The sequence below is a fragment of the Rhamphochromis sp. 'chilingali' genome (assembly GCF_963969265.1).
Source record: "Rhamphochromis sp. 'chilingali' genome assembly, chromosome: 1".
Classification (NCBI taxonomy): Eukaryota; Metazoa; Chordata; class Actinopteri; order Cichliformes; family Cichlidae; genus Rhamphochromis; species Rhamphochromis sp. 'chilingali'.
In genome coordinates, this window is record NC_137929.1 from 37,354,987 (window position 1) to 37,377,485 (window position 22,499).

The 22,499-nt window shown below is 38.9% G+C and overlaps 1 protein-coding gene across 1 annotated transcript in view; it reads right to left on the bottom strand.

Annotated features, from left to right (window-relative positions):
- LOC308395099 (alpha-2-macroglobulin-like) overlaps nt 1-19,038 on the bottom strand; it is a gene marked incomplete at its 5' end in the record, with an annotated part of 33,884 nt that extends 14,846 nt beyond the window's left edge. The window contains 15 exons of the mRNA XM_080879771.1: nt 1,915-2,064; nt 4,972-5,117; nt 5,267-5,330; nt 5,826-6,053; nt 6,288-6,455; nt 6,539-6,648; nt 6,760-6,889; nt 7,732-7,855; nt 7,941-8,025; nt 8,117-8,282; nt 16,553-16,573; nt 16,928-16,980; nt 18,296-18,452; nt 18,629-18,809; nt 18,959-19,038. Of these exons, the coding sequence (XP_080735897.1) occupies nt 1,915-2,064; nt 4,972-5,117; nt 5,267-5,330; nt 5,826-6,053; nt 6,288-6,455; nt 6,539-6,648; nt 6,760-6,889; nt 7,732-7,855; nt 7,941-8,025; nt 8,117-8,282; nt 16,553-16,573; nt 16,928-16,980; nt 18,296-18,452; nt 18,629-18,809; nt 18,959-19,038 (1,863 nt within the window). The remainder of the gene's footprint in view (nt 1-1,914; nt 2,065-4,971; nt 5,118-5,266; nt 5,331-5,825; nt 6,054-6,287; nt 6,456-6,538; nt 6,649-6,759; nt 6,890-7,731; nt 7,856-7,940; nt 8,026-8,116; nt 8,283-16,552; nt 16,574-16,927; nt 16,981-18,295; nt 18,453-18,628; nt 18,810-18,958) is intronic.
- Between the last annotated feature and the right edge of the window lie 3,461 nt (nt 19,039-22,499).

A 22,499-nucleotide genomic window follows, 5' to 3' on the forward strand; every position in this document is an offset into this window, starting at 1 on the left:
TCCTGGTTCAGATCCATCAGATGCAAAACCAGCAGACTAAAGAACAGCTTCTACCCGTGGGCTGTCAGAACCATTAATGCAAATTAAGAGTGTGAACAGACTTCATTCTGTCGCTGCTTTTGACTCTGTTGTTGCCATTCCCTATGCAATATTTTGGTGTTTCCTTTTTCTGAGCAATATTTTGGCCCCTGTGCAATATTCTAGCAAATGTGCAATTACCACCCCATCCTTAATGACCACAGCCGTTCCACTGTTATTTATTTATTATATTCTATTATTGCCCTTGTACATAACCCCAAAAGGTTTCTGTAACTCATACACCGTGCATATAGTGTACTAATATTGCTGAACTTATATTGTTTTTCTTCTTTGAATATTGTTTTCTGTACTTTTGCACCTTTGTGGTCTTGCTGCCTAATTTTGCCGTGCAACAGCTGCACAATGACGATAAAAAAATTCTAAGTTCTTCTAAGTTCTAAGCAGAAAACAACTAAGAGAACCAGAACCATGAATGACACTAAATATAAGAATATTAATAAAACCCAAAAACACATAAACACTGGGTCACAGTCCCAGGACCATGACAGTAATGGTTAATATACCAGTATGAACAAGCTCTTTAATCAAAATATTTTTAATGCTAAAATATAAATACTATTGTTATCTCTGAAAATACATTTAAAATTATCGTTATATACTTGAATTTCTGAACAGAAAAAAGCATTTTAAGTTCAGTTTGCCAGCTGAAATCTGGGTATAAAAATGTGAATTCAGTTTGTTATTTGACAGTGTTCCAAAATATTTATCTTTTTCCCCTTTTTATGACAGGTAGCCAAATAAATGTTTTAATCACTGTCTCAGGATGCTTTATAACAGAATAAGTGTTGAACTGTATTAATAGTTGTTTTATACAGTTTTATGCAGTATTATACAAAAAAGAAAACAAATAGAGAAAAATAGATAGAGAACAAAACCTCTAAATGACCAAAAAAGCCTATCTAGAAGCAAGATTTACAACTAGGCTGTGCAAGTTGCAAACACCTCCACGTCAAAAGTAAGATTTTAAAGACTTTTTTGTTCACCTGAAAGTTTATTTTATACCAACCATGCTTAAAGTTATACACAGGTCTTGGTTCAACACACCAGTAAACTGAATAGATGCTATGGTTACACAGCAAGGAACTGCCATGAGACAGGTTAAACAGTTGTGAACCTCATAGTTGATCTCATTCAGTTTTGATTGGCTCTTCAGATGCAGGAGAATCTCTGTCTTGGCAATTATAGAACTTCCCCACAAATTAAGATCCATGTTGCCTTCATATAATGTCTGCTACTTATGACACTAGAAGAGACTGAGGCTACTCCACACTAATGTGTTTTCGTTTGAAAACGCATTGTTTTCTCTGTTTTGGCCCCCCGTCCACACTGAAATGCTGCGCTTTCCTCAAGGAAAAATGCAGCATTTTGAAAAAGCTCTCGAAAACGCATACATTTAAAAACGCAGCTGTCCTATCACAGTGTGGACACACAAAAATGCAGACTTTCTAAAACGATGAAGTATTTTAGTCATGTGACCAAAGTCATGTGACCAAATAAACAAAGATAGCGGAGTGCATTATACAGCGGTTGTTTTGATTGCTCTCAATTTTGACAGCCCTAAAAAAGATGAATATCAGTTTGTACATGCTCCAGATAGCTTTTCTTCAAATTCTTTAACTCTCACTCGCTTTTGCGCATGCGCAGGACTGGAACGTAAGCATTTTCAGCCATTTCAATGTGGACGCGCAACTGTGAAAACGACTGAAAACGCTAGTGTGGACGCGGTGCATTTTCAGATGAAAACGCCGTTTTCCAATCTATCCGGGCTAGTGTGGACGTAGCCTGAGAGTGAAGGATGGTTGAGACCACACTTACCTTATCTGCATCCAGAATATTCTCAGGCTCTTTGATGAGGACACTCTTGTCAATGGCACTTAAACCACACAAAGAGTGTGGAAGCGCCGTCACCTCCATGTTGGTTTTTTCTCCTGGGACAGTTGAGGAAGGTGTGAACTCCAATGACACCTAACACAGAAATTAGACCATCTAAACTTTAATGGTTCTAAAAGAACAAAAGTTCAAGCCTATATCACACAGAAACCATTCACTAGCTTTTATGTAGTTTTTGGAGTTCAGGTTTGATAATCACTGTGTCATAGTCTGGGTGAGCTCAAGTGTTTTTTCCTCTGTTTTTCTTGTGTTGCCCAGTATCTACCCTGGGGTGGCGTCCTCGTCATCTCACCTGATCTGCTCCCCTCATCCTCACTGCAATCAGTGAGATAGCATTTAAGACCAGGGTCCCCCATCTCTTCTCCACCTGTTTTCGAGCTAACCTCACGTTGGTAACAGGCCTTATCATTCTCTTTGTTAAAGGAGCATTTTCTGTTGCACATCCGCCACTCAGGATTAATCCTTCTACCGCTTCCGCCTGTCCTCCTGCCACCTTCTCTCTTGGCTCTCTAGAAAAGAAAGGTCGGAACCCTCTCACTAGCTCACCATTCTAGACGCACACCCAGCGATTCAAACCTGTCAAGTAAGACTATTTCAGTATTAGTCACCTCTCCAGACAAGCTTCCCTTGCCTTTTCTCTAACCATGCTCTCCCTCTGTTCAGTTTTGCTACATTCGGTTCCCTGCCAAGTATCCCTCCTTTGTGACACTATTTACTCATGTGTTTAAGCAAATAAAACCTGTGAAAACCTTATCGCTGTTTCCCATGCTTGAATCGGCTCTTGGGTCCTCATCCATGTACTAACCTCCAGGCCCTTGTGACAGTACAATTGGCCCAATGAAAAATGGACCCAGAAGAGCCAATACAGGCAGCGATCTCGAAGTAGGGTTCAATACTAGGTAATTATCAACAGTCAGTCCAATTCCTAGAAATTGTGGGGATGAACAAAAGTATTTTACCAGCATAATATAATCTGCAGTATGATCATTGCTTTAACAATGTAGCAGATAGCTTTAAGAGGGCCTTAAGATGTTTATGCTTACTGTTATCATATTAACCTTGTATTTCAGATGCAGTTATAATTATTTTATACACATTGCATATCTGTGCTTATTTTGAGTTGATGTTCGGTTCATTAAGGGTCTTAAGCTTCACTGGCGTGACAGTCCAGGTGATACATGCTGAGGGAAACTAGAACATGGAAGGAATTGCAATACATGCTTACAAAACACTTATATCAGGTCATTTTTATTATCATTTATAAGTTCATATTTTTGTATTAAGCTTTTAGTAGAGGTTCTTGATTAAAACATTTATTTAGTAGATGATATATACATAGTTTCAGTTTGGTTATTACATATATGAGAGTGGCGTCTGTCTCTCTGTCTGGTGAGAGGTCAGGAGCTAGTCGGCGAGGTGAAGTAGGGTGCAATGGTGGTTAGCACACAGACACACGCACACACACTCAGTTAGAGAGAATCATTTATAGGTGAAAGTTTAATCATGTTTTGCTTGGGGTTGCAAAAAGAGCAGTTTGTCGCAGAACTGCTGCTGATGTGTCTGGATGACAAGCGAGCATCCGGCAGTAACAGGATGTACCTGTCATGGAGATGACGACGGCGTTCTTTTTAAACTGTGTTAAAAGTCATTGTGGTTTTGATCTGATCTATGTATAAAATGTATCTGTGACGTTGAGGGGGCGTCATTAAATTTAAGCCCTGATGATATAAAATATCTGTTTATGCTTTGATTAAGTCGAAGATCAATTGCCGTCTGTGGTGATCTTCCCACGCGTGTATTAAAATCATCGTTTGACTTCACCCGGCCGGATCAGTGTGGTTATTCTTCGATCACCTCTTGTATCCTTCCTCAATATTGAACCCTTAACAAAATACAATGCAAATCTATTGGTGACACTCAAGTGAAAATCATTGCCTCACTATTAGAACTCCAGCTCAGTTTCACTCCCAGCCAAACCACTTCCACGCACACTTCCACTCCTTTCCCCGCTTCCATAGGACCTGCCCCATCTTTACCTGCCATTAGCACTTCTCAGCCTGAGCCATTCACCAGGGTACAGGGTTGCTGTAAGGGTTTCCTGTTGCAATGCTCTTATGTTTTCTCAATCACCACACTCCATCCCTGACAACACCTCTGAGCTCTCGTAAGTGGTAGGCAAGCTGAGGGGTAAAGCATTGGTATGGGTTGAGGCTTGTTTGTCATCACATTCCTTTTCATCCTGCTCTTATGATGAGTTTCAAGGGAAGCTTAAAAGACCTTTGCCCACCCCATCTCTGAGGGCAGCGTAGCTTGGAGCTTGAAGTCAAGTTAGATGTAACATAGCTAAGTTTTTCATCGATTTCTGCATGGCAGCTGCCAAGGTGGGTTGGCCTGATCATGTGCTCCTGGGAATATTTATGAGTTAGCTTCTCATGATGAGCCCACATCGTTCAAGGATTTGGTTTATTTCCTCCTCCCTCTCTCTCAGGATCGCCTGAGAGAGAGAAAAGGCTACATAGCTGGTTATGTAATTGCACTTGCCTCTGTTCTACCTGATCCTCCCATTCTAGCCACAGTTTTAAACAATCAGATTTTTTCCCATATTACTCATCAAACCAGACCAGTCTCCCTAATTACTTCTGGTGACTGTCCTTGGCTACCCTTGTCTAAATGGTTTCATATAATTAAACCTAACTTACACTAATCAATATATCTAGTACAGCTGCACACAGTTTACACCAGGGGTAGGCAACTCCAGGCCTCGAGTGCCGGTGTCCTGCAGGTTTTAGATCGCACCCTGGGTTAGCACACCTGAATCAAATGATTAGTTCATTACCAGGCCTCTGGAGAACTTCAAGAAATGCTGAGGAGTCATTTAGCCCTTTAAATCAGCTGTGATGGATCATGGACACATCTAAAACCTCCAGGACACCGGCACTCGAGGCCTGGAGTTGCCTACCCCTGGTTTACACCAACACATACCTTGTGACTGAAGCATTTCTCAGTAGAGAAGTCAGCGCTGTGGGCAATCACATTCGTACTGGAAAGTACAGCATATGCTACAATCTGGACGACTGGTGCCATGTCAGTAGAAATTCTCAATTTAAAGGACACTTCACCCTCATTCACTGAAACAAACAAGCATACCAAAAATAGCTATAATATCAATTTTATTTTAATAATCACCAAACTTTTTTTTTAAAAGTGTAACTGGATTTAATACCTGATATTACAAAAGAATTTCATGAACTCATGATTTGAGCCAGTCTTTACATACCTGACTGATCTTTAAATTTAATCTGTTTAAATCCTTGCATGACAATGGCTCCTCTGGACAACACCTGAAGAATATAGAAGAAAATGACACAAAATGTGTAATCCAGCCGTGACGTTATGCATTTTGCGTCTCTCACAGCGTTAAGTCCTGCCGGGAATGTTTCAGAAACAGACAGTGCAGTCTGCTTGTGGTCTTTTATTTTGAAAATTGACTGGACTTTGGACAAATGACCAAACATCCTCCAGCTTCTGTCTCCAGTGGGGCAAAAGGCTCAGATGCCCCCTCTCCCCTTCATTGTTTGCAATTTTTATCAAACTAGCAGCAACAATCAGGCTATAGCAATTAAGGGGATAAAATGCAAGAATGTAGAACATAAAATTAGTCTTTATGCAGATGATGTGTTGCTTTTTCTTCAGCATTTACAAACCATTTTCTCTGAGGTGAATATATTAATAAACTCTTTCTGTTTCATTCGATAAACTGGTAGATTTTCAAATGTTTTTTTTTCTTTTTCTTTTTTTTTTTACTGTGGATGAACTTGTGACAAGCAATAACTCACCAGATATACCACATCCATGTAAACTGCGGTTTCCCTCACTATAGTGTACTGAATAGATATATCCTCTTCTGCATTGCAGGAAAGGGGTTTATCCTTCATCTTCAGCTTCAGCGAGCTGAATGTTTTTTCATCTTGAGAAGGAGGTTGGGATGTATATACTGTGTGAAATCCTAAATCATAAAAAGGAGTTCTATGGCTTTGGAAGTATAGGGTTGGTGTCAGGGCTGCCTGAATTGTAGAAAAGAAACATACATAATTTGATGAAGAAGAAAACACTGGAAAATGGGTTTTAGAAGCAAGCTAATGTAAAATAATCTTAACAGTTTCACAATAGTCACTAATTACTATTGTAGCACATTGGACAAGCGACATCAGAAATCATATTAAGTCAATGAAAACATTGTCATGTAACTTACCAATGCTGACTTAAAAACTACTGTTTCAGTGTAATTATCTACTTACATGGAGTTTAATATCCTCATGAAAGTTATCTGTGCTGAATGAAAACTCAGCGACACCGTTGCTGTCAGTTGTTAGATTTTTTAGTAAGCGTTCTGACCAACGTTCTCCCACAAACAGGTACACAGGTGCTTTGGAAATGGGTGTATCATTGTAGTAAACTGCTTTAACCTGTTCAAACCACAATGTTTCATTACTACAACACACATTATTTACACTACATTCTAAATTACATAGCACAAATTTGAACTTACTTTTCCCTCCACATTTGATCCTGGTTCCCAAATCTTGGGAACATCAACAAAAGACGCTTTTCCAAGGACAAAAGAAATTCTTATTTTCATTTCTTGTTTGTGTGAAATGCCTGAATACGAAACCTCAATGTTAAAACAATGCACATGCCATATTTCCGCAAATGCACAATAACCTATAATTTAAAAAATGTAACAATTAAAATAAAATGAAAAATAGCAACTCCAAGACTTTCCTGTTCCCTCCTCTTCCATTTTGGCAATGACATTCAGCTGATCTTTAAGGAATTTTTTGTTAATTTTGGTGAAGGTTGACATCTTGAATGTAACAGCTGCACAGCCTGTCCCATCAGCCTAGAAATTCCAAAACAATAAAATATAAATAATTTTAAAAAGGCTTACATCATACTTTTATCTCCTAAGACCCGAAGTCTTTCATGTCATGCATTTTTAATTTGTCTTTGCTATTTGGGCTGATTGGGACCTGATGAATGTAAAAACAAAGAATTATCTTTATACTGATTTTGCTCTACAAGGGCCTGATATCCACATATAAGGATATTCGTTTTAATTTCAATAAAACAGTATCAGTATAATGTTGTTGTAAGTGAAAATCAGGCTCGTGTAGAGCAAAATTTAGTATTGTGGTCTAGACAACCCAAAATTTGATGTCAACATATGTGGACGCCAGGTTCTAGGAGGTTAAGCAGGTTGCAACAATTTGGACTTTGTTGCAGTCGCTTAAGCCAGTTGTAGCTCTACCAGTGTTACTAATGGAATAAATGACTTACACTCATTATTTAATCAGTTAGCTTGTTAAGAGCTGACACACTGACACAAGCATCAGCCACAGAACATATTCATAACAGCAGAAAAAAAAATGGAGTCAAAGCGATAGCTATAATTCAGCATTCATAAATAATGAGGGCACAACAGTGAATATTACTGAATCTGTAACCGGGTATTTTATAATACAGAATTAAAAATAAATGCTTTAAGGACACTAAAAATTATTTAATTGAAATTCAAGTTCAACTTGAAATTTTACTCATTATATTCTCGAAATTTGGAGATAGATAAGATAATGATAAAGTACTGCATTAATTCCTGACATACAGAAACCTTCTGCATGGGCATGTGGTCTGCTTTTATCTGCACATTGTTTCAGGAGAAATTTGAGACTGGAACAACTGTACCCGTTTGGTCTCTGTGTGGCAGGGAGCCTCTGTCTTGTGTTTCTTAGCAGAGGAAATAGAGCGTCCAAGAAGTCGGCACATCGTAACTGTAATACTTCCTGGAACAGGCTGTCCAAAGGTGTACCTATTAAAATAAAAACAAAAACAAAACAAAACTCCAATTTGTGAAGATCTAAATTGCCATTTGTCAAGAAAGGACTCCTACTTACTTTGCACATAATTTAATATCAACTTCTTCCTGGCCAATACTCACTTCTTCAGATACATTTACTGTTACGTCAAATTTGGGTAAAACTGGGGACAAAATATCAAAGTTAGTATCTGCATTATATTAAGAATATTTAAAAACAGAATGTCAAAAGATCTTTTTAAAGACCTGACTTACCATACTTTTCCACCTTGAATTTGTGAACAAATCTATCTTCACCCACAGAGACAATTATTTTGTACGTTCCTTCATGGGCCTCAGAGTTCAAGGAGTATGAAAGCTGCAATATTTTATTATTGGATGTTTCATTTAACCACTGTCCAATCCTGTTTCTATTGGGATTCTGTTAAATACAAGAGAAGTACGTGTACAACTTAACCTTTTCAATTGTTTGCACTTGTTTGCATATTAAAGAATATGTTGGTGAACCCCAAATGTTGTCTGGTGCATATATTGTAGGGGTGCAACGATACTCGTATCGATATTGAACCGTTCGATACAGTGCTTCGGTTCGGTACGCATATGTATCAAACAATACAAAATTTTTAATTTATTTTATCAACTTTTCTTCTGACGATGCTGTCTGTGTTGAGAGCTCAGTGGATCTGCGTTCGACTACTCCGCCTAGGCTGCACTGTCGAGCGCAGATCCACTGAGCGCAGCGCAAGCTAGCAAGACAGAAGCTGCAACATGGCAAATTGAACCTCCCCCACCCTCATTCAGATCTGGCCTTTGGAACTATCTTGGTCTTCATGTGAAGTACGACCCTGAAGGTAAGTGCGTCATGGACAAAAGTAAAACAGTATGTCGGATGTGCCACGCAATGCTCAATTACATGGGTGGGAACTACTGCGTTAGCGCAGTTAGCTCGTTAACGTGTTGGCCATCCAGCCCCACGCACGGGGCGATCCGTGGTAGCTCGTTAACGGAGATTTGCCATGTTGTGGCGTTAACGTCATTTCAGATTAACGCTGACAGCACTAGTGGGAACAAAATGAATATGACTGCACATTTATGCTGACATCATCCTAGTGCAAAGACAAGTGGAAGCAGATAAAAACAACAAGCACGCATGCTACAAACTTTACCTGAGTCATTTAGACAGCTGTTAGCACATGATTCTCCTTATGCTAAAAATATAGCCCAGAAGAAGCGTATAGTATAGCTTTTATTTTGGAAAGAGCCATTTCTCTGTAATAAACTCTCTTTTCCAAAGATGACTGATTTCTCGATCAGATAGATTTATTATTTTATCCCTTTGTTGTTTCAGCAACATTAAATTTAAAAACTGTACGCTTGAGTTAAAATATATATTTATAATTTTAATAAATGACAAATTAAAAAAGCATGAACATTTTTTTGTATTGAAAAAATATCGAACCGTGACACCAAAGTATCAAACCGAACTGAACCGTGAATTTTGTGTATCGTTGCACCCCTAATATATTGGTGTATGTATTTCTGCTTATTGAGTAAAAAACAAACAAATGAAAGTCTAATAACCTGGTATAAGAGAGAACTGGACAACTGCATCTCATCTGGTCTCCAGTATAGGCAATATAAAGTTGTGATCAAAATGTTACATAAAGTTATCATAGGAAAAAATGTCATAGTGACTTTCGTTTTTTTTATTATTATTATTATTTCTGTAGACTGTTATTTTTCCAGATTGAAATGACTATACAGAAAAAATAAATTATTTTGTATTTTCTCTAATCGGTAGCCATCAAGAATCTTCTGGCATAATTCCAGGTGGATATTTAATAATAATACATTTTATTCATAAAGCGCCTTTCAAGACACCCAAGGACACTTAACAAACAACAAATAAACACGAATAAAACAAATAACAGAACAATGATCAAATGAAGAACAATAAAAACAAAAGCACAATATAAAATTAGTAAACAACTGATTCACAGTGAATATACAGATTTGAACAGATGGGTTTTGAGTTGAGATTTAAACCAATGTTTCTTATATCTGGGAGTAGAGAGTTCCACAGTCTGGGAGCAGAGCAGCTGGAAGCTCTGCTTCCCATGTTGGTGAGGCGGAAAGAAGGCACAGTAAGCTGGATAGAAGAAGAGGATCGAAGTGAGCAGGCAGAAGAGGTAGTGCTTAACAGATCAGAAAGGTAAGCAGGAGCAAGGTTATGAGGGTGAGCAGAAGAAGTTTGTACACTATCCAGAATTTCACAGGGAGCCAGTGAAGTTCCTGAAGAACAGGGGTGATGTGCTGGTACGAGGAGGTTCTGGTAATAATGCGGACAGTGGAGTTTTGAACCAGTTAAAGCTTGTGGAGGGACTTTTGGAGGAGACCATGTAAGAGAGAATTACAGTAGCAAAGCCGGGAGGTAACGAGACCATGGACAAGAATGGACAAAGACTGGTGGGAGAGAGAAGGACGTAATCTGTTGATGTTGCGTAGATGGAAATAGGCAGAACGATTGAGATTATTGATGTGAGATTTATAGGACAGGATGACACCAAGGCTCTTAACATGAGGTGAAGGGAAAACCTCTGGAGTCATCAGTAGTGAGTGAGATATGATTTGCCTTCAAAAGGTTGGATTTAGTGCCAATAAGAAGGATTTCAGTTTTATCCTCATTAAGCTTAAGAAACTTAGAGCTGAATCAGGATTTCAATTCAGATATGCATTCTGTAAGGGAAGAAGCTGGGAGGGAAGAACCAGGTCTGCAGGAGAAATATAACTGGGCGTCATCAGCAAAACAGTGAAAGTGAAGATCAAATTCACAGATAATGGTACCAAGAGGGAGGATGTATATTATGAAGACAAGAGGGCCTAAGACTAACCCTTGGGGTACACCAGATGTGACTGGCAATAGATGAGAATGGAATGATTTAATTTGAATAAACTGGGAGCGGTCAAGGAGATATGACTGAAATCAGGCTAGGGGTGTGTCAGAGATGCCAAGAGAGGAAAGTCTGCTCAGAAGGACGTAGTGAGAGTTTGTGTCGAAGGCTGAGCTCAGATCCAAAAGGATGAGAATGTTGAGAAGACCAGAGTCAGCTCCGATTACAAGATTATTAGTAACTTTAAGTAAAGGAGTTTGTAATCCAGTTCCTGAAATCATCCTAAACAAAAAGGAAAAACAAGTTATTTTACTACACTCAGTATTGAATACTTTGAGGTAATTTTTAGTGTATTTCCACGTGTACTAGAAGGCCTATGGTACAAGGTGGATTAAGCACATCTATTTTAAAACTCCTATTTACAGACTGAGTTCTTGTGTTTACATGTTATTATTTGTATTTTGTTCAGATCTGATAAGCATTTACATATTGCTCCATTTCTCAAGGGAGTAATATACTTATTTATTTGTGATTATATATACAGTGAGTTTATTTCTGATGGATGTGATGAATGTTTACCATAAAAGTGGTGACTATAGTTCCTGAATATTTGAAGCCTTGTGGAAAATCTTGAATCTTACTGAAGGTTACAACTGTGAATTTTGAAAATTGATACTGTGAACTTTGAACCTTGATATTTTAATGTTGTACAACATGACTGAACTGATAATGATTGAATTGATGATAGCTGATCTGAACAGTAGTTACTGCAGCGTGACAGTACTGTAATTTGTGAGAGTTATTCTTAAATTGGTTGTGACATATATTTGACCATTGTTTATAGGTCAGGTTTTTATATGGGACGAATCCAAGGACCAGTTCAGCAATTACAGATCCCAGAGTGTTCCAGTTTTCACTGGATGGCGAGCCAATCCCAGATCCTAGGGGGCGATATACATTTGCACATTGATGGACTACAATTCTCTGCTGTACAAGTAGTGCAGTAGGACAGACAATCACACACACGCACTTCTCACTGGACGGACTCTGTTGCAATGCATCCATTTGTCATGGGCCCCACCGGTACCATTTGGACTTTAAACACTAATTCTTTACTTCTGCACAATTTTATTTTATTGTATTTTTTTGCTACTTTGGGGGGAAATTTTTATACATATGTTGTAATTCTGTGTTGGTTACAAAAATCTCTTGAAAAAAAATCTTAAAATGGCTTAAATTACTAAAGTTACTTTTAAGCCACACAACTGTGTTTTGTTTCTCTGTCATTCATGTACCAGAGCTCCAAGAGTCCTTCCTATTCTTCTGATACCAGCCCAAATTACTCATCACCTTGGTTATTATCCAATGGTACTGTATATAAACCCACATAAGTGCTACAAGTTTCTATACTGTGACATGAGTGAAAACCAGATTGAAATCTCTTGTAGATATTATTATTAACCAGGTGTGAAAGAAGTTGAGCTGCACCGTTTTTTCAAGTATTTTAGAAATGGAGGTTAGATTAGAAAGAGGTTGTTAAAGTTGAATGATAGCAGAGATGAGTGGGAGTAGAGAAGAGAGGCAGGGTTTCAGGTCATTTATTTGACCATTCTTCTTATCAGAATTGGTAGAATTAAGGTTGAAGTAAGACATTTTTAATAGAATTAAGAACAACGCTTTAAGAAAGTAATGTACCGTATTTTCACGACCTTAAGACGCACTGTACTAAAAGGCGCAGTCTCAGTTATGTGTGCCATTACTGTATTTAACACACACATAAGGCACACTGGATTATAGGGCGCATACAAGTACCGTATGCGTATTTAAAAATAAAGCGGGAGCAAACCTGAATTCGGTACCTTACTCACATTTCTATTACCGGTAATCGTCATCATCAACAACACACAAGCATACAAGTGTGCATATTTAAAAATAAAGCAGGAGCAAAACTGAGTTTGGTACTCACATTTTTATTACCAGTAATCGTCATCATCAACAACACACAAGCATACAAGTGTGCGTATTTAAAAATAAAGCAGGAGCAAAACAAAGTTTGGTACTCACATTTTTATCATCAATCAAACCCATCGAAGTCCTCATCCTCTGTGTCTGAATTGAACAGCTGCGCTAAATCTCTATCAAACATGCCAGGTTCACTTTCTTCACTGTCAGAGTCACTTTCCGTGCCGTGCGGCTCCTCGGAAATGATGCCGGCTTTTGCGAAAGCTCGAACAACAGTGCCAGCAGACATGTTAGCCCAAGCATCTACAATCCATTGGCAAATTGTGGCGTAACTCGCCCGGCGCTGCCTTCCACTCTTGGTGAAACTGTGGTCTCCATCGGTCATCCATCGCTCCCAGGCCGCTCGCAGCCTTACTTTGAACGGGCGGTTCACACCGATGTCCAGCGGTTGGAGTTCCTTTGTCAGGCCTCCCGGAATGACAGCAAGCTCACAGTTCATTTGTTTCACTAGTTTTTTCACATCGGCTGTGAGATGGGCACGCATAGAGTCACAGATTAAGAGCGATGGTGATGCGTGGAAAAAACCACCTGGTCTCCTTACATACACCTCCCTCAGCCACTCTTTCATCATTTCCTCATCCATCCAGCCCTTTTCATTTGCCTTAATGATGATTCCTGCTGGAAACTTCTCTTTAGGCAAAGTCTTTCGCTTAAAAATCACCATAGGCGGCAGTTTCTGTCCATTAGCATGGCAGCCAAGCACAACAGTAAAAGAAGACTTTTCATACCCCGTTGTGCGTATCGCTACCGTGCTGGTCCCCTTCTTCTCCACAGTGTGACTCACCGGGATGTCAAAAGTGAGCGGGACCTCGTCCATGTTTGTGATGTGGCTGGGCTGGATGTTTTTGTCGCCGATGTGTTTGCTGCAGTAGGAGCGGAAGATTGCCAGCTTTTCCTTATAATCCGCTGGAAGTTGCTGCGCTACCGTAGTCCTGGTCCGGATGGAAAAATGGCACCGTTTCATAAAACGAAAGCACCAAGACGGACCTCCTTGGAAATGTTCAATGTTCATCTCTTCAGCTAGTGAAACTGCTTTTAGCCGAATGGTGACCGTTGAAACACTTCTCCCGCTCGTTCTTTGCTCGATGATCCACCGCTCGAGTCTTTCCTCCAACTCGGGCCACCTCGCCTTATGTCCGCGGAAAATCAGCTGCGTTTTCTTGACCTGCCGGAGCTTGTTTTCTAGCTTCCTCCATTTGCGAACCATCGATTCGTTAATATTAAATTCTCTCGCCGCTGCTCGATTTCCATGTTCCTCCGCGTAGCTGATGGCCTTCAGTTTAAACTGTGCTTCGTAAGCGTGTCTCTTTGCCATTTTCAGGGTTGTTAAAACAACGATGTCCTGCATAACGCACATACCTGTTCTTTTATACAGGTATGTGCGATAAAGTCAACGCACACACTTCACCCTTTAGCGTTCTCATGGTGTTCTCTACTACGTCCTCATTACAACACACAGGGCGCACTGCGCTATAGGGCGCGCCGTACTTTTTGAAGAAAATCTAAGACTTTTAAGTGCGCCTTATGGTCCTGAAAATACGGTAAGCCTGCCTTATCCATTCAGTTTTAGTTTGTGTTTGGGATCATTGTCTTGTTGGAGCAGTCAATTGTGTCCAAGTTTCAGCTGTCTAGCTATTCACTAAAGGTGAAGTTGAAGAATTTGGAGATACAATAAACCTCCTTCATTATTTCATCTGGTTTGCACAATGTACCAGTACCAGGAGAAGCAAAACAGGTGATGCTATCACTGCTACTTGACAGCTCGTACAGTGTTCTTTGGTTTGAAAGCTTAACTCCTCCAAACATACTTCTTGTCATTGTGACCAAACAGCTCAATCTGTGTCATCTGTGCATCAAACGTTTCCTGGAAATCCTAAATTATTTTTTTTCATTTAAGTGTGACAGTTTGGGTCTTCTTCTGGAACTTGGCAAAGTGGTTATCCTCTTAAGCCCATACACCCCAGATAAGGGGGCAAAAGACAGGAGATCGGTTTGGCATTGGGGCTTAAGAGGTTATGTCATATGGTGTTGTGAAACAGGCAGGATGGAGGACCCAAAACACAAACTCTCAGACAAAAACTAAACTCAAAAATTTATGAGTTTATTGCTGGACTTAAGCAATACAAAACAAAAACAGGAATGAACTAGAACCAAACAAACAGACAGAGCACACAGCCAGGGAATGAGCAAGATCGTGACAAGAAACAGAGGGGAGATGCAGACATAAATACACACAAACGAAGGGCAAACGAAGGTGGGAACACAGCTAAACGTAATCTAACAAAAAAGACGGGAGGCAAAAGTGAACATGCTGAGATAGGAGACTATCAAAGTAAAACAGGAAGTACAACAAACACACACTAAGATGCAGACTGAGTAAATGAAGCTTATGCGCAAGTTCATCAAGGAAGATGGATGGCCTCACATCTATCTGCTTCCAGGTGCTGGGAATCTTAAGTTTTATTCTTCCACTTTCCCACGTTTCCAAGCTGTTTGTGTCATCACTGGTCTAGTCCAATCACCTTCTCCAGCCTTTTCCAGGCCAATCAGCATTCATAGTGCATACTTTAAATCTCACTGTGCATCTGTTTTTCTCCTTTGCAGATGCTGTTGTGCAATCCAACACATCCCCATCCCCACCTCTCATCACTCAAGCTCCATTCAAGACACCTTCATCTCCACCACCAGCGTCTAAGCTCCAATTTATTCAGCAATAAATCATATTCATTCTTGCTAATAATCTGTCCTCACTGAAACACAGGCAACAGGTGGAGTGAGAGAGACACGGAGACATGGCTGGGGAACAGGAAAAAACATGGGGACCGAGACATGACTGGGAAATTGAGAGCGAGAGACAGAACTTAACACACCTAACCAGACATGAAAGACTGCACGGGGAGGCACAATAACAAAGGAGATGCTGGGGAGGAAACAGAGACAAGACCAAGAGAACCCTAAAGATAACTAGAAAACTAAAGCGACTTATGAACATAAATATAAACAGACAGAAACTCCACAACTAACACAAGGAAAATGGAAAATGCTGGGCAAAAAAACCCAGGATCATGACAGATTATACAGTGATAATGATCCTGTGCAGATGCAGATTTTTGCTCACCTCAAGGCTTCATAATGGGATTTCACAAATTTAGAGACAACATCACAGCAGCTACAGACATCTTTGATGCTGTCTATGATTTTCAGCCTTTTGAAAAACCGATTCAATACTTGAGCTATTCTTACATTCTACTTATAATATAATGTTGTATAGCTTCCTAAACCCCCTGATCTTTCTGTATTTTCTATTTCTTCCATTTAGTTCCCATCTTTCCCACCTTCATGTCACGCACTGAAATTGGAATGACTGTAGCCAATGAGTGCCCTCAGTGGACTAATGTTTGAAGCTATACTTTTAGTTTTCTGCTAAAGCACCATGTTCTTCTCTATCCAGCTTTGATATGTTATGGTGAAGGTTAGGCTCCCATTTAGCTGTTCTTCTACTTGTTTGTATTGTAATTATACAAAATAGTTTAATTATCAGTGCTGTGTGTTTAATGTAAAGGTGTAAGAAATAACCTGACACAATATATACTGTTTATATATCAACAAAATTGTCCCACGGTAAAACACTGATATCAGAATCAGCATATAAATTTCAGAGTTGCTGCACTTTGTTGTGCTGTTGGCTTTAAGGAACGTTTAGACCCTTAACAAATCTATTAGATTTACATGCTGAATGTAAAAAAGAAAAGAAAATGATGTGTGGATATTTTCTTACCTCGAGTTCAATGATGTTGCACTAAAAGGCAAAAAATCAAAAAATCAAATGAACAAAAGTGAGAAAATTGTTAGAGGAAATGATTTTCTCATACAGTGTCCTACCAATGTCTTTATCCAACTGCAGGCTTGGTAGAAGTTCAAAAATATTCAACACGTAACACAATTGAACATAAAATGAATTTCAACAGTATGTGATGTTTTTATGTTATTTTGTATACTCCAAGTGTTTGCTTGTTAGAGTTATCACAGAATAAGTAAAAAACAAATTACTAAACACAGACAATACATTGTACTATTGATTTGTTAGTGCAAGTTGACTGATAAACTCAGAGTGATAAAAGTCAAGGAGGAAAGGAGAGACAGAAACACTCACCAGCTGACTGACAGGTCTCAACTTGGGGTCCAGCGCAACAACCCTGAAATGCACTTTGGAAGAAGTTCAAAGATTTTACACCTTAATGAGTAATAAATCCTGACCAAGAAATGAAACTGAAACATTCTCCAACATCATTACTGCCAAATAAGCAGTAGTACTAACATCATTTTCTCTTTGCTTCTATTCGTAACAAGCTTTAAGTAAATTAAATGTGTATATATTTTATATTGTTCATCCTCATATCCTTTGTAGAGGAAAAGCGTGAAATGGACATGGTGGACTGCCATGTCTATACACGCCTTGTTGTGATATCAGGTTGCAGCAAAAGACTTTCATAAAGCCCGGAGAGCACTTTAAAAAAACACAGCAGATGAGAATCTGACTTCTCCGAAGCAAAATGTAAAGAAATGATAGCTGGCTTAAACGGTGTCAGAGTTTAAAGAACTTTATAGGATAAATCAGAATATTGAGTTGTAACCTAACAAAAAGGTCCATATTAATGTTAATGATGTATTTGCACCTTCAAACTGTACCAGACTTTCCTGACAGCTACAATAAGAGGATGCAAACTCATATTAGGATATGTTTGTGAACAAGGGGTATCTTTACAGAAATAACAAAAAGCCAAACTTCAGTCAGCTACAACTGTTATGTTTTGTCTGTAGTGCTTTAAGTCAGTCACTTTATAAACTGTTAAATACATTTAATAGGTATTTTTTAAAATAATTTATAGTTAATAAAAATCTGCATTGTGAAGCAGCATCCATGAATTTTTTCAAGGCTTCTGCATTTATCATAGAATCATAATGCTGAACAATTTAGAAAAACAGTTTGTAGCATACTTGTTCAGACTGAAGGCAGAAGGTGTTTTAAAAAAGCAGAACAGTTTAAAAGATTTAAATCTAAGTGTTTCAAAGACAATAATGTGTTTCAAAAGTGTTGGTGACACAGAGAGTGCTTGGATTGTGCAGCACTGCTGTATTTTTACACATTTTTATTTATCTATTTAATGTTTAGATTATTCTAAAAAGAAAACATGAATGAATGAATGTTTACTGGAAATAGTTTCGGTGATTTGTACAAACATGGCCAGACTAACTTCAATTCACATTTTCAAAACTTGCTCAATAGTTTGTAATTATCATAGTTCAGCTTGACATGCTATCAAAATATCTGGAAATTATAGAAATAAACGTTTTTGTTTTTGAGTGAAAGAGACGTGTTCATGGTGGAAGTTAAATACACCCAGGAAAAGGGGGGGGGGGGGGGGGGGTCTCCCAGCAGCTGGGGGCAGCCATACTAAGAGGCTGAATCTGTATCAGAATAAGTCCATCTAGCTCTGATGGGTCATCAGCTCACTCTTACCTGTTTGTCCAGGGAGGTAGAGGGGTTTATCCGTCTGGATGAATGTCCTGGCCTTGTAGGCTTTGATCATGACTTTTCTCACTTCTTTTGAGTGAAATGTGTCTCCTCTTACCTCCACCTCAAAATCCAGAATCTTTTCTCCTTCCACTAAAGGAGCCTTTAAGAGAAGTGTTTGAGAGAATGAGGCGCATTATTTATTTATTCTTATTTATTTATAAGAATAAATAAATAATTGTATGCTGTGTTTAAAATACTTGACTGTATTCACCTGCAGTCTTTTTTTTTTATATTAGAAATTACCAAGTGAATCAAAACCCATCTTGGGGAGCTCACCTTAAACTGAGTACAAGTATGAAAATCTTCATTGGATGTATGTGTGAGCAGGGTTGTATTCTCCTCTCTGGACATCAAAGTGACAGTCATGACCACAGTCTCACTGGGCTGCAGAAGACTTGCACAGAATTTGGTCTCAGCTCCAGCTTCTATAACTGCAGGAATGGTCACCAGGTACTGCCTGCAGACACAGACAGATGAACGCTTAAAGCACTGACAAAGAAGGAAACCCCAAACCAGTACTCGTGCAAACTTTAACTACAAATGTTACACACAAAGTCACAAAACAAACAAATTCTATTTTTCTTTATAAAGAACACTTAAACTTACGGTTCAGCCACCGCTTGATCCACACACATCCAGCTCAGGAGGACACTCAGTGTCCATGTCAGAATTCTTGAACAGCCCATGACTCACTGCAAAGATTTTCAGAGTCAGCGTCTGTTAAATAGACACCCCCTCAACCCCCATGCCCCTCCCACTTAGCACAGATACCAACACCCATGACCAGCCCCTTCTGTTTGGTCTCCAGATATCTTAAAAGCACAAAAAGTTGATCATGCAAAAATTCTACAGGTCAAAAAATTCAAACAATTTTAAGATACTTAAGATGTAGTTTTTTTTTTATCCACAGACTTGTTTAGCACCAGGTGCTGTCTTCAAAATTAAAGCAAGTAGTAGTTTTTTTTAAGTTTTTAGTTTTCAAATGTGTATTCCATTCTATTCATGCTAACACTGGAGAGAGAGAAGAGTTATTTTTTGTAAGTATTGATGTTTTCCTAATATTTTACCAAAATCCAGGAAGGAAATGTGGTTGCAGTGAGTGAAGTGTTGTAACAACTACTGATCTGTAATGGCATTCTGAAATAACAGATAACATACATAACATACATATCACAGATGTGATACAGAGTAACACCATGCAGATGCTGACTGAGTATGAAACACAGGATGATCGCTGTGTTGTGAATTAGGGGGCAGGGTTTAATAAGAATATTTTCTTCTTCCTGCTCCTTTTCACACATGGTTGTAGTGTTTTTTGATAGAAAGTGTGGTTGGTTTGTTTGAATTGTTGTACCAAGTGTGAAATAAATAAATAAATGAAAAATGAAATGAAATGAAATTATGAAGAACGTGTCATAAATTAGTAGAAAGGTCACCCGAGCACAAAGCACTGTAAAGGTTCCACAAGTTTATTTACAGATTTAGGCAAGGGGGAACAGAAGCAGTCAACAGAGCAGGCATTTTTGGCTTTTGACTTCCAGTAGTGGCATGCACACATGTGAATAGACCTCACGGGTTCAGGTTTCGCGGCAAGATTTGCACAGAAACAGGTATTAATACAGGGCATCCATGCTGTTCTCCTAAGAATTTCATGGCTTGCTCATATTCACCTAGGGCAACCTTTTACACCCCAAAGAGCCATTTGGACCCAGTTTCCACACAAAAGAAAACACTGGGAGCCGCAAATACTTGTTGACATCTAAAATGAAGATAACACTGTATATATTGTTTTTTACCTTTATGCTTTGTGTGAAAAACTAAGGTGTGTTGCTTATGAAATCCATGAAGTGCTACAGAGAAAATTATATTTTATTTAATAATAATAATGATAATTGATTGCATTTATATAGCGCTTTTCTAGGCACCCAAAGTGCTTTACAATTCCACTATTCATTCACTCTCACATTCACACACAGTTGTAGCCACAGCTGGCCTGGTGCAGAATGACAGAAGCGAGGCTGCCATATCGCGCCATCTCTGGCCTCTATTTATGTAATTAACACATTTTTAACGAAATATAACAAAAGGAAAGACACCCAGCTGAACTAAAATGATCCATGTAGCAAACAAAAACTGTTGTGAGCCGCCAGCCTTAACAATAAGTACTAATTAAGCACTTTCAATACATAAATTTCGTGACAATCGCCTTTGGGCTTTTGAAGCCTTGGCCTGGCTTTTAAAAAGTAATTGGAAAAAAAGTACCATGTTGCTAAAAAATAAAAAATAAAAAAAAGGGAAAATAGATATTTGCAAAATTCTGCCTAAATATGTATTTTACCTGGTTAATGTGTGTGGCGGGGCGTGGTCTGCAGCACCGCTCCAGGGGACTTAACGTCTGTGCTCTCTATGCTGTTGTTGGTGTGTGTCGGGCTGTGAGCTGAAAAGCTACAGCCGGCTGTATGCGTACAGCAACCGTGTGTGAAAAGTGGTCAATAAAGAGATGCTGAAAAGCGTGTTCATGGAAACATCGTCGGGTCTGCCGTGATGTGTTTACAATGGGACTTCTGCTCCTGAACCTCTATGCACAGCGTCTGCAAATCAGGGCTGTGTGAAGTCACTTTCATCTTTACGCAGGACTGTAAGCTGTCATCTGTGAGCGATGTTTGTTTTAGCATAGTTCACGGAGGAGAATAGCTGCTGACATAATGTGGATCCGAAGATCCATAATTGGCCTACCTGGGGTTGAAAGTCTCGATAAATGCACGGCGTTTTGGCGGGTATGACGCTTATTTTGAGTGATGAAAAAATAATAGAATATAATTTTATTTTTGTATTTCTAGAACTACAAGTTAAAAAAGAACTAACATAAATAAAATACACTTTAGCTAAATACTTCTAATTTATTTTCCCAAACCACGCGGAGCCGCACTATAAGGACTAAAGACGCGCATGTTGCCGACCCCTGACCTAGGGTGATGCCCTGCCTGGTGCTGGAAGAAGTGGTTGCTTATTTGGTATCTGTTACTGAAACCAAGGCTCAAAGGAGTCCAGGAGGGCAGGCAGGATGACTGCAGCTTGAATTCATCACTCCATAAGATGTGCTGTCACTAATTTTTGGTCCAGTTCTTGAGTAATTGGCATCCCTCAGCATTTGAAATTTGAACTTCCTTCTTTCTCCCTGTGACCTCCCTTGGACCTTGAGCTAGCAACACACTGTGTGACAAACTGCACACAAACAGTTTGTGTGTTTGCTGATGTTCGTTGAGCTGATAGAAGCATTGCATTTGAAATGATTTACCACATGTTACTCCCTTTGTGTTTGCTCGTCTTTAGTAGTGCTATCTAGATGCCGAAGTACCGCAGCTGCAACTTTTGGACACCAATGTTGTACAAAAAAATAAACAAACAAAAAAAAAATACCGTCCCACTTTAACCCCTGACTACAGCACCCAGTTTTGCCTCTTTTTATGCAACATCCGCTGACTGCCTTTCATGTCTTACTGTTTAGGCTCAAATCGGTTTGGTATTTGAAGGCCTACAGTGACATGAAATAATAACTCCCCTCAAATATGTTAAACCAAAAGTAAGGAGTCTATTTTAAAAATGTAAGTAGAAATTAAAGACACTGGTTTAAAATGTAGGGAGTGAAATTAAAAAGCAGTCAAAAAACACAACTACTCAAGTAAAGTACAGATACCTGAAAATTCGACTTAAGTACTGCAACAAATTTTTGTACCTTGTTACTGTCCACTTCTGCTCAGGGGGCTGCCTTGTGAGTGTCTCATGCCATTTTTCTATTTACTCTTCTCTTCATACTTTTGGTCAGTGCAGAAAGAATGTTTAACTGCAGCTATCTGTTCATTCTGACTTTTGTAACATGTTGTTTGGCCTGGATACACTTCAACTGGTTGGATAGCGCCCTACAGGGTCTGTCACTATGCATATAAAATAAACTTTTACTTTTTCAAAAGCTGATGTTCAACTATGTCAAAAGGAGGTCAAATGCAGTCCAACTGTTTATTATATAATTTAGTTTTTTGTTTTGGTATTTAATCCTAGGCATACAGCTGATCTATTTCTTTGATTTCATTAGCTAACTAAAGTCATTTTGTGTTGGTGTTTTTAGTTTTTATTTATGTTTACCGAA